The sequence below is a fragment of the Pogonomyrmex barbatus genome, unplaced genomic scaffold, assembly GCF_055798465.1.
Source record: "Pogonomyrmex barbatus isolate J1 unplaced genomic scaffold, ASM5579846v1 scaffold4, whole genome shotgun sequence".
NCBI classification, from domain to species: Eukaryota; Metazoa; Arthropoda; class Insecta; order Hymenoptera; family Formicidae; genus Pogonomyrmex; species Pogonomyrmex barbatus.
In genome coordinates, this window is record NW_028297138.1 from 8,191,436 (window position 1) to 8,208,858 (window position 17,423).

Below are 17,423 nucleotides of genomic sequence, written 5' to 3' on the forward strand. Positions count from 1 at the left end.
CAGTTAAATCTACCAAATTTACAGCGCTTCAATGAAAGGTGTAATCATGCAATTTATTACATAAAAATAGATTTATTTATATTTTATATATTATACTTAATAAAAAAATATTTATTAAAAAACTTAATATCTTGCATAATATCTTTTCGTCTAGAGAAAGAAAAAAAATTAATTTTTATCTGCGTTTTCATTGTATATAAATCTTTATCAATGAGTCAATATTGTCAGAACCGAAATATCTTTTATGTCATTAAAAAAAATGTATGACGAAAAACCGAAATTTATTTACTCGATCGATAAATCTCGAGCGAGTCTCGAGATAAAGTAAGTGAATACTTCTATTTTTGTTAAAATTGTGTATCTCCGTTCGTGTATATGCATGTATTGCTGTTTAAAATCGTATACATAAATATTTCAAAATATTTCATAAACTTTATTATTTAGAGTTTTAAAATTTGTAAAAAATATGTCATATATAATAACAAATGGATATAGTTGCAACACGTTATTTTTATCTTTTTTTTTTTATAATTAACAAAATTGTTTTTCTATTTAAATTTAAAGCTCTATTAAAAATCTATTATTTTATATAATTATTTTTAATCTATTTAATAAAAATATTCATATCATATTCTATTTTCCTGCCTATTATTTAATCAGATCAGTTAAATTTCTACCGGATTTCAACGTTAACCGCAAGCCGCAGCTTTATATTCTCTCAACTTGACCATTTAATTTTAAACTGTAGAAAATGGTCGCAAATTTGTCTGGAAGTTCAAGCCAGTCCGCGTGGTTTTTCCTAATTGCGCTGGTAACAATAATATATCGATCCACGGGAGAGCTGTCGGAGCTGACAAGTAAGTAATATCGTACTATCGGCACAAATAGACTATAATAATTCAACGAAGTTGTTACTTTAATTTCTTTTACGTAATATCTAAAGATAAATTCTCGGAATACTTTTAAAGTGCTCGCAAAAAGAACAGTTAAATTTATCGTTAAGATAATTGTCCTCTATTGTCCGCGTAAATTATAAATTTTACTTTCGTCGCACAAGAGAAGACAAATTTAACAAATTGCATATAAACACTCAATAGAACAAAAAATTAAACTTACTTTGTCATCATTCAAAAATTGATTAATAATGAAGCAATACAGATCTTTTTCCATTTTAAACATATCCTTTTTAAAATTTTTTACTCTTAAATCATTCGTACTTAATTTAATAATTACAAAATAAAAAATTGTTAAACAATTATGAAAAAAATGAAAAAAAAAAACGTTCGTTCTTTACCATTCGTAATCAATCACTAACTCAAAAATAAGAGAAAATATTTGAAGAAAAATTAATCAAAATTCAAATCAGCATATAAATATCGTACAAATATATTATTTATAACACTGTGTAATGTTTTTTGTCATTTTGTTGAGTTCGATTCCTCGTTTATTAATTCATCCGTTATATTTCATCGCAGGAAGACTTCAAAATTTCAAAAAAAATCAGAGGAATCCTGTGCACACACGTTAGTGTCGTAATATTATACGCCGTACGGCACACTGTTCGCAGTACAGTAACCGCGATTACGCATTACAGCCAACTCTGTGCACTTCCTCGATCGTGCGCAGGATCGCTTACTGCATCACTATCGGCGCGGCGTAAAAGTGCATCGACTTTCGCGCGGTCTACTTCTGCCGGCCGGCTCACGTGAGCACGATTTTCCCGCGAGGCTTTTTGTTCTGTCTAGGATATAAACGCGAAGGAAATTGCACCGTCACGACTCGGTTTCCCGTAACGTTAGCCACTTTGCCGTGTAATGTTGCACTTGGGGAGAATAGCGCGGTTTAAAATTACATCGCGATGCGCGCGATGATATGCAGATTAATACGTACGTTTCTGCAACCTCCCGAGTCGCGAAACAACTCGGCGGGGGGGGGGAGGGAGATCGCTTAAACTTATTCAAAAGGTTTAATTAAAAGGTGTCACTCTTTAAGCGCGCTCGGCAGAAATTACGAGAGGGTACGCGAGTTAAAAGAATATGAATGCGAATACGACGAATTCGCGCTCGTAACGAATTCCTTTCCAAGGTGCAATTACCTTCGAAAATCGATAAAGAGCTAGGAAAAGGAAGTACGTTATCACGCTACGATCACGTTATCGAATCTCGATTTATGAAACGGGGCACTCTTACTAATCGAATAATACAAGGTTCGGTGCTATGGCAAATCATTTATTATGTATAACTCAATTTCTCTTTCTCTCTTGATCTTGCCTTTCACGTAATCATATAAAATCTCTCATAGTGCCCACAGCGGCAGATTATGCAATATATGCTTTCGTAAATGATTTACCATAGAAAAATGGAGCGATAAAGTTAAAGATTAATCATAATAAAATAAAAAGAAGATAAGCTCTTTTTATAAGCGACAAAAAAAACAACTTAATTCAAAATTTGATAGTTGCACATACCAGTTGCAAATTGAAAAAGATTTGCATCCGCTCGGGATAAAATTTCGCTACGCGAGACGTAGTTTCAGAGTCGGATTTGCGACATCACGATAATTCCGTTTTAAACGCAATAACGTAAAAATAATGTTTCCGTCCAAGCTTTCGCAACGTAACGAATAGTTGGAAGGTGAGGGCCGTTCTAATTATCTTACCGCATAATTGGGACATGTGATCAAAATTATATACAAAACGACCTTAATCATATCTAATATGTACTATCGCTCAAAGTTTATTTCTACGTGACGTTAATCAATATCAATGGTTCCACGCGAATAACCGTAAAAATTGTTACCATCAAAATGTTTGTGTCTCAGTATGCAGTCAGCCGCATAGTTTCACGGTCCAAATAATCGAAAACGAGCATGTTGTATATGGCACCGAATTATTAATCAGGCACAATCCATATATCGGAATTTTTTCTTATCCTGAAATAAAGCCAGTGAACGTTGTGTTCAACGAAACCATCATAGAATTCAAAGGTAATCATAAATTATTGAAAATCAAATTATAGATCGAGCAAAAATTCTTCAAATTCATTAATTTATAGTATTAATTTTTTCTGAAAGAGTTTGAAACATAATATCTCTTTCAATTATTATATTATCAGATAAACTGTGCATTAATATTATTATCTGAACACTTATAAACAGATATTTATCTAACTAATTGATAACGATCGAAGCTAACAAAATAGAAATTAATTCCATTGTCATTTATATAAATTTACAACTTCATTAATCAATTGTATAATTATTTTAGTATTCATCTTTCTATCAGTTTATTATACGTTTTTATTTAGTCTGAAATATCCAGGACGGATTATATTTTTCAGGATATATGTCACCTGAATATATAACACAACAAGACATTTCACCCGAAAAACTTTCTTGGAATGCCAGTGGTATCATTTTAGGAATCGGCACGCTCCAAGTAAGTTTAACGCTCCGTAATCGTTTAAATAACGACCGGAAGAAAATTGAGCGCGACTATATTCGCTTTGTAAGATAATTATAGTTCGCCCGTCCAATAATTATTATCCTCGGCTTTCCATCGTTGCAGAAACTAAGCAAAGAGGATTATGCAGTCCAAGACTGTCGCTTATTTTTACCGACGAATATCAAAGGCAGGTAAGACATAAAACCTTTCAAGTTCTATTATGAAAGTGAAATATTAAAATACTTTATTCCAGAATAAGATTTGTAAATTAGACTATGGCAAAGAAAAATCTATTATATAAATTCTAAATACCGAAAGATATAATTTCATGATCTAATTATCAATCGCCAATTCTGTATATTGCTTTGACACAAATTCAATCAATAGATAAATGAATAAATTAAAGTTTACAATATATAAATTCACTAAACAATTTTTTAGCGCTAATTTACCAAGAAATGTGGAAGAAGCAATTATTTATTACGCTCAGTCTTGTGCCAAAGAGCGTCTTTGTCAGAAAATAGGAACGATAAAGAGAGAAGACCTTCAAAATATCAATATATATGATAAATATGGATATAATATTCCTCGTGTTATTCGTCCTAACAATCCAAAAGTTGATGTAATCTCATTAATTTCCTTATTTTTAAACTATATTTTATTCATAATAATTAAAATTTTCATATACAGTTAAGTATGAATATTCCCATGGATATCCTTCTCAAAAAAACGATAAACTACATTAAGCGTAACAATAAATCCATAATTAAAATTCCCGATGTAACAGAAACATATAACATGGGACTTGGAATGAAATGCTATTTTAAAACATTTAATGGAACCTTCCAGTAAGTATTATTATTTCATAATATAATCAAGAAAATCAATATGTATTTTTTGTTTAACAATATGTACATTTATATATATATTTTTTTACCAATATATATATTTAACAATATGTGTATTTTTTAAATGATTTGCATCATAAAATAATTAATTTTTCAGAGATCTCTCGACTCTGAAGAGAACAGAAAATGCAATTATGTCTAATGTAGGACGAACGCATGTTATACAAGCCGGTTTTGGACTTTCCACAGCAAAATTTAATTATAATAACTACAAGGTAAAGTTCATACATATAATGTGAATTATTAAAAATTAAATAAAAAAATTCAAACATTCAAATTTTTTTAAATTAAATTATATAATATATATTATATATTATTATATATTATTATATAATATATATTATTATATAATATATATTATTATAATATTTGTTCTTAATATAGCTCAAAGTTGGTTTAATTACGGTTGATGGCAATATACTCGGAACTGTTAATGGATTAGCAATAGCGGCAAAATTGGTCATTAATTATGATAAAACATGTGGCGTGAATTTAGAATACATCAAAGTGACAGAACTTGGCAAAGTCAAAATAAAAATGACTGGTTTAGGTCCATTCAATAGTTTAACATCCAAAATATTGACTTGGTTAACAAGAATGTTGCAAGACAAAATTGTTCACACTGTCGAAGTTAATGTTAGAGACGTTGCTGAAAAACAATTAAGTGAATTTATTTGTAAAAAAAATGACAGTGATGAAGTTATCCCTGAAATATTTCCTTAAACTATGATCATGTGCCTGCATTATAAAATAAATCAAAATAATCTTCCGATAAGTATACGTTAAGCATATATTTGAAAAAGGATTTACACATAATATATAAATTTTAAAGTACAATCATTATTATGCCACAAATTTTTAAAAACATTATCATTTCTCACAAATATATAAATTTTATTATTATATAATATTATACAAAATAACTACGTAAAAGAAACAAAATATTTTCTATGTCTAAAAATTTCATTCTTAAGTAATATATTATGCAAGATATCTCAAAACTATCAGTTCTAAATTCATGAAATTCAATTTCTAATTTAAAAACTTACATAGCCTTGACATTTTCGTATTAGGATTCTCATTTTAAATAAAAATATTCCAAAAAATCCGTTCTTAAAAGAACATCGAACGATTTTGGAACACCCTATATATAGTGTCCTGTATTGTGTCTACTCTATTGTGTTACTTTTGAAAAATACACCTATTATATATTATACACAATTATATTAATATTAAATAAAACTTGAATTAATTCAATTAGATTATGTATCATTTTTTATATCACCAACTGTATCAGCTGATTTATCAATAACAGCTTCGGAAGCAATAACTTTTGATGTATTATCATTATCTGTACATTCTTGATTACAAGAAATATTTTCATCTTGTATTACAGTATCCTTTGCTTTAATATCATTATCAGTATTAACAGCCGTAAGGTTATCTTGTGGAATATTATTATTACTAGTACTAACATTTGTATTCAATGAACGTTTCAAAGCTAAATATTCCTCCACTGATCCTGTTGGGGCTTTCTCTAATGTAGTAGGTGCATCAGTTGTCGATGGCTGTGCAGATAAGTTCAAGTTTGGCGATTTATTCAACTTAGATAATCTTTGACGTTCTCTCAAACGTTTCCGAATTTCAGATTGTATCTTCGATTCTTTTATTACGTTTTGGACATCGTCAGTTTGATAATAGCGTGATGCCCAAGTTTCTGCTGAATCCAATTTTGGTAGAGCGGTTTGGGATACAGGTTGTTTATTTTCTTGTTGAGAAGGAGCAATGACTTTATCTTGACTCTTATCCTCATCACTATTCTCTATATCCATAACTTCACAATAATCATCTAAATCAATTTCATCTAAATCTGTTAACCTTTCTTCTTCAATTTTACTTTCCTCTGTTATTTTTTGACTTGTCTTATTTTCTTCTTCAACAATCATATTATTCTCATCAGAAGAATTAGTTCTTGATGTAATCTTAATATCTTTATTGTGTGATTGCTCCGTAGTTTCAATAACATTAATTTCTTTTGATTCAGAAGACTTCTCAATGGTAGAAATAAGCTGCGATTTTCCACGTGATTTTTTCTTCGATTTTTTCCGCCTTTCAGCAACATTATCTGCAGAAATTGATATTGATAATGTATTATTTTTTATATCCACATTTCTTTCAGGCATTATTGCTTCGCTTGTGTTAGTTAAGTGAGTTTTAGTTGTCATATTTAAATTACCATGTATTTCTATTATTTCTTGAGTTTCTTTTCTTTCCTTTACATCTTGTGAACTTTTAGTAGAATTCCTTTCATTTTCATTTAAATTATTTACAGCTTCTCCATCACTATCGCTAGATAATAACTCGACAACTGGAGCAGGTTTAGGAATTACTAAAACAACATCTTCATCTTCGCCTTTACTATTTTGTTGAGAACTAATAATTCTTTCTAATTGCTCACGATAATTCTCTTTTGTTTTATAATCGTGAGATGTTCCAACATCATTTTCTGTTGTTTGGCTATCATTTGTTTGTGATGGATTAATAGATGGAATTATGTCTTCCTCTTTTCGTATCAAAGCTCTAATTGCGCGAGCTCGCATTTCTAGCTCTAATAAATCTAATAGACTGTCTCCCTCTTTTCCTTTATCATCCTCTTTTTTAATTTCAATAATTTCAGTTTTATCATTATTTTCATTCTTAATATTACATTTCCCTTTAACATTAGACTTATTGACATTATTTTTCTTATTAATTTTTCCTTTAATTTTAGTTTTGTCTTTTTTTATCTTCCCTTTTCCACTATTTTCTTTTTTAAGAGTATCGTCATCAGTTAACCATTCCTCTGTGTCAGAAATGATTTCTAAAGAAGGTCCTATTAAATGGAAAATATAAATAAGCACATAATATTATTCTATAAAATTAAAATTCTATCATCACAATATTCATATACCTGAATCATCTGAAGATTCACTCGTGTCCGAGGATTCCAACATAGGTTTACCATTTAAGATAGATACTATTCGAGCTTTAGACATACCATTTAACTCACTCTCACACCATTCTTCAAGTTCATCTAAATCCATGTGCTGTATAAATAATAAATAATATATATTATTTATGCTTAAAAAGATATTTTCATAAAAAAATACTATCAGATTAATCATTTTATGCTATATTCACTTTTAAAACTTGAGGCAGCATCAGACGAATCTTTTCTGGTTTCACGGATCTAAAAAGCTGTCGAGCTAATTCTTTGCGATCAGATAAATAATCTCTGATTGGTTTTAAATCTCTTGCATCAATCTCTTCTTCATCTGATGATAACGATGAAGATGTATAAGAAGACGCACTACTATAATCCTAATAACAAAATTATTTTTAAGCCAATTTCCAATAAAAATATGTTCATAAAAATTTTATAATTTAAACAGAAATGTTTTCTACAAATACAAGATAATTACCTTGTTGTTGCCCATACTGTTTTTAGTCTTAGACATATTTATATTATATAAGAAACAATTTCTTCCGCACAAATACCATAGTTAAAATAAACTAATTAACTTTTAAAATAATCATTTTCTCATATTTTTTCTAGAAAACTGATAGATCTGTTATAATCTTGCTGTAACAGTAGTTCTTACATTTCTAAAATTAAATTTAAATTAAATTTAAATAAAAAAATATATAGTCATCTGGTCTGATAAAAGAGAGAAGAAAAAAAAATTATGTAAAAAATTAAGTCAATTATAGTTAGAAAAAGTTTAATGAAAAAAATCGATAGGCGATTTTTTTTTGTTTTGATAAGCTCCCCGGATGAGGAAATAGTACTTTCAACCGCCTTTTAGGTTATATAGTACAAGAAAAAAAGTTTTTTGTACCCGCATTAAAATGTATAGAATTGATAAGAGAGAATCATCACTATTTATGAAACTGGAAAACTGCAATACCGTTTTTTTTTTCAAATAAACATTAAATAGTGATTTATGTTTTGCAGAAATTATATGCAGAAAATAGAATTCTCACATCACTGACAATTCCTGCTCCGGTTTTGTTTACGATAAATTTGACAGCGAGTTACACAGGATGCGCCATCGTTTGGAAAATCCAACAACGATATCGCCGTATTCCGATCAAGATTTATCAAGGGTATCATGCAGATGTCACTAGACGAACCTGTCGACGCGACCTGTCATTTTAATGCAATAGTTAATACAATATAACCTCTCTCTGTTGACAACTGTTTGTCAACAAGATGACATTAATCAAAAATAATTACTAAATGTCTAGTTATAGTAAGTACTATCATTAGAAATATAAAAATATTTCATGATAAGTATAAGTATTATCTCAAATGGGTTTTCTAATCTAAGAATTTGTCTTTGAGAACAGATGAACAAGTTTTCAATTAATCAGCTTTGAAACTTGCACATAGCATTACGAATATTTATGAAACTTTGATAGTATGCTGATTGAACATAATATAGACAATATTATTTTTTAAGTCTAGTGTCAATTGACTTTTTATTTGAGGCAGCTGCATAAGTCAAAACAGAAACATGTTTAATCGTATGAAATCAGTATTAATGAGCGCTGTAGGCGCGAGCGAACTTGGTCTACAATACCCCAATGATTCAGATAATGATGTGATGACAGATTATATTAACTCTAATTATGTAGTGGAAGTGGAAAATAAACCATATAGTCGGCCAAGTTTTCTAGGCTTGACATCTGAAGAGACGCAGGTATATTCAAATATTTATACAAATTACATAATGAATTAATTTATGTCGATGTTTGTAATATAATTATATAATAGTAACATTTGTCTAATATCTATTTGTAAGTACCAAAGTAGAGTAATTTTAATCCTAATTTAATTTAATCTTCAATCTATCTTTATAATTTTTAAAATTAATTAAAGATAAAACTAAAATAAAATTAAAATTAATGTTAAATCTATATTGATAAAAATATAAGTTTAGAAATATAAGTATTAGTAGAGATATAATTTTTATATATACACATATATATGTATATACAATATATCAAAAAACTATATTAAATAGGTGAGTGCGGATCATAGAGTAAGGCCTATAATAGTTCCAAGAGATCTTAGTCGTTTGCCATGGTGCGCTGGCTATGCAGAATGCATAAATGCTGGAAAAAGTATGTGGAATGAGGATCAAGCCTCAGCAACACGTGGAGATTTAAAACTGTCAGATGTTAATGTTACACTGCCTTATGTCATGTTTTCAATGTTTGATGGACATGCAGGATATCAAGTAGCTCTCACAGCAAGATTACATCTACATAGAATAATACTTGTGCGTACTATTTTCAAGAATATTATAATGAGATAATCTTATGCATATTAGTATATAAAATTTGTATTAATAAATTATTTGAAAACAGGAGAGATTATTGGCTATACCTGGTAATATGCTACTGAATGAAGATGAAAATGAACTGATAAAGGGCAGAGACCTAGTTACAGGTGCTATAGAATTAGCATACAGACAAATGGACCAAATGGTTGAAATACAAGCTCAAAACGGTGGTGGTGGTTGTACAGCTATTACAATTTTATTTCTCAATGGAAGGCTTTATGCAGCAGGAGCTGGTGACTCGAGGTTGTATCATATCATTCATATATATATATATATATATATATATATATATATATATATATATATATTATATTATCGATTAATTAAATGATAAATTAAAATTAAATGTTTATATTTGTTTCTATGTGATCAGGGCAATATTAGTTTTAGGAGAGGAACAACGTGCTCTTACTAGAGATCATACCCCTGATTCTGAATCAAATCGTGTTAGAGCTTTAGGTTATCTAAGAAGCAACGAGTTGCTCAAAGGTCATTTCACTCCATTGGAATTTAGGAAGAGACCATTGCAGAAGGAACTGGGATCTATGGTTTTATATAGAGAACCTTTTATGACAGGTTGGGCATATAAAACTTTAACACATCTTGACTTGAAATTACCGCTCATTTCGGGACATGGAAAAAGGGTATATACACCGTTAACAATAATTAATTAACTTTAAATTAATCTTGTTTATAATACTGACTATAACTTAATGACTTGTGACATACAGAGTAGAGTAATGGGAACGATAGGCGTTACTAGAGGTTTTGGAGATCATGGCTTGAAAGCAGCAAATACTGGTGTCAATATCAAACCATTTCTATCATCGCAACCTGAAGTACAATCTTTGGATTTAGATAGTTGCAATCTTACCGAACGAGATTGCATTATTGTCGCTACGGACGGACTCTGGGATGTAGTAACAGACAAAACAGCGGCAGCAATACTTAGGAAGACCCTTGCACCTGATACTCCATCATTAGAATATAGGTTTTATTATAAAACACATATGCCAAAATTAATTATAATTTAATTAATTACAATATATAATATGCCTACTTTGATTTGTATAGATTAACAATGGGTGCTCAAGAATTGGTGCAAGCGGCAAGAGGTCGATTAATTGGTAGAGTATGGATGGGAAAACCAGAAAATTCTAATGAAACAGATGAAAAATCCTCACCTATAGCATCAGTAGATGACATTAGTGTATTAGTAGTTCCTTTATATCCTTATTTATGCGAACATAAGCAGTGGATGAAAACGACGCAGCAAGAACGAAAATATGCTGCAGATTCCCTAACAACAATATGCTTCGATTATCCGATTTCTAATAGATCCACTGATAATCCTGCATAATGAATTCTTTCAAATATCTGATAATATAATCTGCGATGAAAGAGCTAGTAGAATAATATTACTAAATACACAGCTAAAACAAATTACATTTATCTGCATTATTATACTGACTCATCGTATATTTGCGATGATTTTTATTTTTGTTGTAGAATAATTAGCGATATTTCAATGCACGTTTGCCGTATATTCTCTATAGTCATCTTTAAAATATTAAATTATTACATACTGCCACGTACATATATTAAAAGGCTATGTTCTTATTATTTAAATATACATTCCATTATGACATTATTTTATGTATAACACGAAATATTTACAATATTACGGATATTTGATGTGTGATCATATATAAAAAAACACCTCATATATGTATAAGCACTGATTTCTAAATTGTTACTATTACATAAATATTATAATAGACTATATATAATATAATATTAGAAGATATAAATATTTTTATATTTCTTTTGAGATAAACATGTTATCATTTAATATTTTTGAGCATATTATAATATTTCAATTTTCTGGCTCTATGTTAACTCTATAGCTATGAACACACATACACATGCGCGCGCGCGCGTGGTGTGTGTGTGTGTGTGTGTGTGTGTGTGTGTGTGTGTGTGTGTGTGTGTGTGTGTGTGTGTGTGTGTGTGTGTGTGTGTGTGTGTGTACATAATTAAGATTGAGAACTTTATATAAGAACAAGCAAAATGTTCAATAAAAAAATAAATTTTAATAGAATTAATTAAAATTCCTTATTTAATTGATTTTTTGTTATTTATATTAATATTTCTTTTATTCATAAGAAAATTATTTTACATGTCGTAGCAGAGAGTTAACAAATGGAATTGTAAGTATAATATAAGTACTATATGTACATGTGTAAAATATTGTATATATAGAGAGAAAAAGCACTGCTATCTTTTTTGCAGTAATTATAATAAGAAATAATAAATTTTATGATATTATGTATTACATAATTGTAACTATATTATATTAAATAAAGATTATAGGAACATCTATTATGTGTACATATGTTTACTTTTAGTATAAAAATTTTTAAAAGTTTTTTAATTGATCATGATACTAATTATTTGGCATATTGATGATATTTCCATTAATGCATTATAACTAATGTAGTAATATGCTAATTTAAATAATGTAATAAATAACGTTTTTTTTTATTGTAAGAACCCCTTAAGTAAAATTGCTAAGAACGATATTTTATAAAATGTTAAACTTAAATGTAAAACTTTTTACTAATAATGCTTGCTCAATAAAACGATAGTATGAATAATAAAATAGAGATCAAATATTAATCCAAATAATTAAATAATAATCTATAAATATATAGTATTAATTATTCTTAATCAAAGATCGAAAACTATTTATAATTTTTAATTGTTATAATGCCATTCTAATTCTTATATACTTTTTTTAAAAATAATAAATATAAAATAATATAAATTAAAATAAAAATTAAAATAATAAATATTTTTATTGTTTGTGTAAATAATTACTCGGCATAACAATTTTCAACGATTTCGATAAAATTAAAAAGTATTAATACAGTCATGAAATCAATTGTACAAAGTTGGAACATACACCATGTCCGATTTAGACAAACATTTAAATAAAGTTAGCTAAATGTTAATTATAACATTTAAATATTTTAAGTTATCATCATTTCATTAATATTGGAATATCTATTCGATCTATCTTGAATGTTTCATATACTCGCACATATTTAATAATATTCATGCAATCGCTTTATTTAAAGAAATTTAAAGAAAGAATATGAATTTATTTTATAAATAATAAACAAGATATTATTGCGTATGTATCTTATATACTAAAATATGACATTGAAATAAGTATATTAGAAGTATATAAAAGAATATTAGAATCTACTTCAAACTACACTTAACAGGTCAGTTTTTTCAGCTGAACCAGAGAGAGGAACCTCTCTGGCTGAACTTTTTACACAGTTCATCTTTTCTCTTTTTCTCTCTAACATGGAAAGAAAAGGAAGAAAAATAAACTGTGCAAAAAGTTCAACCGAAAAGAATAAACTTAATGTTTCGATAGAATTCCCAGTACCTATAAATAGTAGTGCAGGAGATTTTGATAGTTTCACGAAAAAATCCGAGATAACCATTCTCAGGTTTCTCTCTATTCTCAAGTTTCTTTCTGGTTTTATCTTATGAAGTTATATTCCCATCGGAGTTCGATCATCTTCAGCATTCTCGCAAGCTTATCAAGAGATGACGCCATATGTATTAAATGAGTACTTGAATATTCAAATACATTGATTAACATTGATTACATGTCAATAAAACATCTAAATAAAACATAGTCGTAAGATGTATTAAGATGATGGACTATATAGTTCATATTTATAATTTAAGAAACTGAATTGAGTTAGAACTCACATAAAACATACGCATGTATTTTTTTCATTCTTTAACTTACATTTTAAATATATTTTGGGCTTTTTCTTATTTTTAATATTTATCAAAAAAGATATGATTTAATTTTGATTAGGAAATAATCTCAACAAAGTTGTTGAAAATGAATCAATAAAATAAATAAATTTATGACCAATATAAAACAAAATTACAATAATGTACGAAATGCATGAATTATTTTTTAATATTACAGTCATATGCATTATCATATTATCAACTTATAATGAATCTTGTAATAAATAAATAATATTTTTCTTAATGTTCAATTTTTATAAAACATTTGTTAAGTCTCGTAAAAGTTCATCACTATCATGCATCACTATATGATAAATCTATGACAATTTTAAAATAAAAAAGACTGAAAGAAGCAGTTGGAATAATGATCGATTCGTTATACATTCGACAATTTAGAATTTACCTTGCGTTCTACATCGCATATTTTCTTCGCATATTATCTTTCACGCAGTGTTTCTAAAGCGATCGTTTCGTCGAATCCGCGTTACGTTAACATACGCAAAGCAAGTTGCGTGTAGATAAACGCTCTGACGTGCTGCATTCGGTAGGAAATCCTGCATTTGTTTTACGTGCAATTCACTTTGCATACGTTGCAAACGCCGACGTAGCGTAACCGAACGTTTGTTTGATCCCCTCATATTAATGAGACCGTTTCTATTTTGTAGTTCGTTTGTAATTGACCGAATTCTGCTAATTTTTAAACCTTTAAATTTCAAAACATTTTTTTAAAATAGCAAAAAAGCAAGTGTCTCAAAATTTCAAACAGTCAAACACAAACAGTCTTGTGAAAGTGCGATCTCAAAAATGACGCCACTTAAGATTTAAGATTGCAATAAGATCGAGGTTCAATACACGAAGCATTCGATTTATAAATAAAAAAATGCAAAGAATAATACAAAAGATATCTTATCACATAGATAAGTTTAAAAATATTCGGAAGACTGATATGAAACTCGATCATGTCACAAACGGGACTCGCGCACGAGGCCCAAACATTGTCAAGGTTCATCAAAGGGGCAAGACTCGCCCCTTTTGCACGATGTTAAATGGCGAACTTTCATGCACGTTCAGGCACGCACGTGGACACGTTTTACACGTTTACATATACGGAGGGCAAGAGTGCATTTCCTCGTCGCATGGCCGGCGCACAGGTCCGAAACAGTTAACTCTCATAAATTTAATTACGGAACACGACCGAAATGAGAGACTCGGACTACCACTTTTTTCGTCGGATAAAATCATAAAGTAGTCTCGGTGCGGTGATTTTTTCGAAACTATATCATTTATCGATGACTTCTACTATAATTATGAATTATCAACGCGGCGTTATCGTGTATCTGGCGAACGTGTTTTATCTATATATCTATAGTAGATCATAAATGTAGATCAATAAACGATATTAATCGAATAAACGATATTAATGTAACATGTCTATTTTCATCGTCTGAGATATCAGAGTGTCCAAATAAATATCAATTTCTGTTGCATCGAAACAGATATTATTTATCAGCGTGAGATCTTTCTAAAACTTACTTAAAGAACTAAAATTTATGAAATTATTATAATTTATTTTGAACATCTTAATTGTTCAATGTCAATTAAATTTTATCGTAATAAAAATGATTAAGGAAATGTTGGCACATCGCGCTTCATTAACGTGGAAGGTCGAATGAAATATGAGCAGAATACCTGGTGGCGCGATGTTTTGTTCCATTACGGATTAAACGGTCGGGCAGCTGAAAGACGTTACGCAGCAAATTCCTGTCGACCGACGGCGATGAAGTCGGAGATGAATTGTAATGTACCATACATTTCCGCCAACTAAGAGCGACAGCGTAAAAGGACGCCGAGATAGAGTGTCGCAAATCACCGTACGAAAGTGCTCTTCCACAAAAGTATAGACGAACGTTGTGAAAACTAAATCTAGCCTGACAGCTCCCCGTTGACCCACCATCGTACAATTTTGTAAAAAAATTGCCGTGCAGTGGGAACTCGGATCTCGACTTTCCTGGGTAATGCATCATCTTTTTCAAGCTTCCAGTTTAAATCGACGAATGCGATTATGTTAATTTTCGGCTATTTAACGATGATTTCATTTTATCGCTATGCCAATTTTACTACTGCCAATTTGTAAAATATACACGAGAGAGCATTAAAAAATTTCTCAAATTAATATTACTATAAAATACGTGTATTTTCTTTTTATGATAGCTTATCATATAACAGTTTTTTCTCATCTACTTTAATATTTAAAAAAAAATGTTAATTCTTTTTTCTATTTGTACCTTAATGAAGGATAAACCAAATCAATCACGTTTGTGCACGCGATATCTTTATCATAAAGATTTTGCATATTATTATCTTAGAAACGTAATGTACGTCGAACATTCGGCCGAAAAATGGAACGCACTACTTTTGAACGGCCATTCGATCGCCGATATGTTTTTCATGGCGCCGGATTATGACGGGCGATCTGTCACAGTCACGGTAACAGTAACTCCAAGGGGTTGAAAAGGGCTTAATGCCTCTCCTGGATAGCGCAAGAAAGAGTTGCTCGTGTGGAGTATGGGGGGAAGGAGTACGTTACACCATATCAAAATGGCCACAACTTAGGGGTCCTGTGCTACCCCGATATATCATCGTTAGAGAACTTTAGACGGCTTCCTGGTTCCAGCATTGATGGCTTCCTCCGATACGGTATGATGTATCTGTTCCTCATTGCCACGGTGGAAATGAGAATCGGATGTAATTTGAAAGTAAAAATACCATCTTAAAGGACGATAACAAAAGATTTTTCGACTGATTTTATATTCGTCTTCTGACTCATACTGTGACAAAGATTGCATTCAAATTAAAAAAAAGTGAATTATGAATTGTAAGAATAAATTATAATAAATTATAATATAAAAGATACATTACAATAAAAATAATTTTTTAATCTAGACGTTCATTGTTGTTATTGGCATTTAACTTTTACTAATTTTTAATTTTGTATTTGTATCATGTGTTAAAGTTTCGATTTTAATAATGATTCGCATATCTATAATTACAATATATTAAGCTCAATCAATATCTTACATATCTATCTTGAAATGCATATTGTAAACTGTATGACTTTACATTGTTGATTTACCAATGCATGTTTCTTGTCAACTCTCTCAGCTTGCATCTATTCTAACATTCATTGGCTGGAAACTAACTTCTGGCTGCCAAATGCAACGAATAATATGACAGGTTTACTAGCGAGAAATTACATGACCGGCTCTCAATTTCGGCTTCTGAATCTATGTACCAACCATATTGCAGCTAAGTGACGCGTCATATTTCTCAGATATTCAGGCAACGATGCTAAGTTTCTACTTATTATTTACGCTTAGCTCATGTAAGACGATGTTAAGAAATTTCAATTTGATATTCAAAGTAATTTAATTACTAACTCGCTCATCTTATCAGCATTGACAAAATAATGTATTGTTATATTGCAAGAAAATGTAAAGAATTAAAGATGCATTGTTGATGCTCTCCGTCATACAATTTGCGAGAATTTCTTACCGTCAGTGAGTATTAATGTTAGATAAGAATTAAACATTAAAATCCAGTAAGATTCTTATCAGTTAGATTTCATATTAAACCATCTGGAAAGCAATTTTCCAGGAAAAAAATCAGTTATTATTGAAAAAAAGAACGAATCGAGCGATCAATTTCAAATTTCGTATTCGCTATCGGAGACATAGCTCGGATGAACATCCAATTTCATTTAATCATATTCGGGGAAACAAAAAAAGACAGATTGGACTCGATCGATTAAAAGTTAGAGACTACAGAAAATAATAAGGTACGAAA

The 17,423-nt window shown here is 29.7% G+C and overlaps 3 protein-coding genes across 10 annotated transcripts; 2 read left to right on the forward strand and 1 right to left on the reverse strand.

Annotated features, from left to right (window-relative positions):
- Window positions 1–9: 9 nt before the first annotated feature.
- On the forward strand, window positions 10–5,607 carry LOC105425704 (uncharacterized). The gene is made up of 8 exons (XM_011636576.3): window positions 10–857; window positions 2,821–2,985; window positions 3,339–3,436; window positions 3,566–3,633; window positions 3,884–4,064; window positions 4,133–4,290; window positions 4,448–4,565; window positions 4,735–5,607. Exons 1-8 carry the CDS (start codon window positions 752–754, stop codon window positions 5,071–5,073), a joined length of 1,233 nt encoding a protein of 410 aa, XP_011634878.2. The 5' UTR covers window positions 10–751; the 3' UTR covers window positions 5,074–5,607.
- Window positions 5,117–8,507, reverse strand: LOC105425705 (uncharacterized). 4 transcript variants are annotated; one of them, XM_089080660.1, is made up of 6 exons: window positions 8,229–8,408; window positions 7,812–7,995; window positions 7,531–7,710; window positions 7,301–7,436; window positions 6,587–7,222; window positions 5,117–6,475 (listed from the first exon to the last, which is right to left on the reverse strand). In XM_089080660.1, exons 2-6 carry the CDS (start codon window positions 7,845–7,847, stop codon window positions 5,613–5,615), a joined length of 1,851 nt encoding a protein of 616 aa, XP_088936786.1. In that variant the 5' UTR covers window positions 7,848–7,995; window positions 8,229–8,408; the 3' UTR covers window positions 5,117–5,612. The 4 variants fall into 4 exon arrangements, with proteins under 4 accessions (XP_088936786.1, XP_011634881.2, XP_011634880.2 ...); XM_011636579.3 differs by having other exon boundaries at window positions 5,117–7,222; window positions 8,374–8,507; XM_011636578.3 differs by having other exon boundaries at window positions 5,117–7,222; window positions 8,298–8,438.
- On the forward strand, window positions 8,491–12,119 carry LOC105425746 (protein phosphatase 1H). 5 transcript variants are annotated; one of them, XM_089080661.1, is made up of 7 exons: window positions 8,491–8,642; window positions 8,881–9,092; window positions 9,417–9,674; window positions 9,763–9,980; window positions 10,111–10,381; window positions 10,469–10,728; window positions 10,812–12,119. In XM_089080661.1, exons 1-7 carry the CDS (start codon window positions 8,630–8,632, stop codon window positions 11,095–11,097), a joined length of 1,518 nt encoding a protein of 505 aa, XP_088936787.1. In that variant the 5' UTR covers window positions 8,491–8,629; the 3' UTR covers window positions 11,098–12,119. The 5 variants fall into 5 exon arrangements, with proteins under 5 accessions (XP_088936787.1, XP_088936789.1, XP_088936790.1 ...); XM_089080663.1 differs by having other exon boundaries at window positions 8,503–8,642; window positions 8,853–9,092; XM_089080664.1 differs by having other exon boundaries at window positions 8,503–8,642; window positions 8,885–9,092.
- Window positions 12,120–17,423: the final 5,304 nt, after the last annotated feature.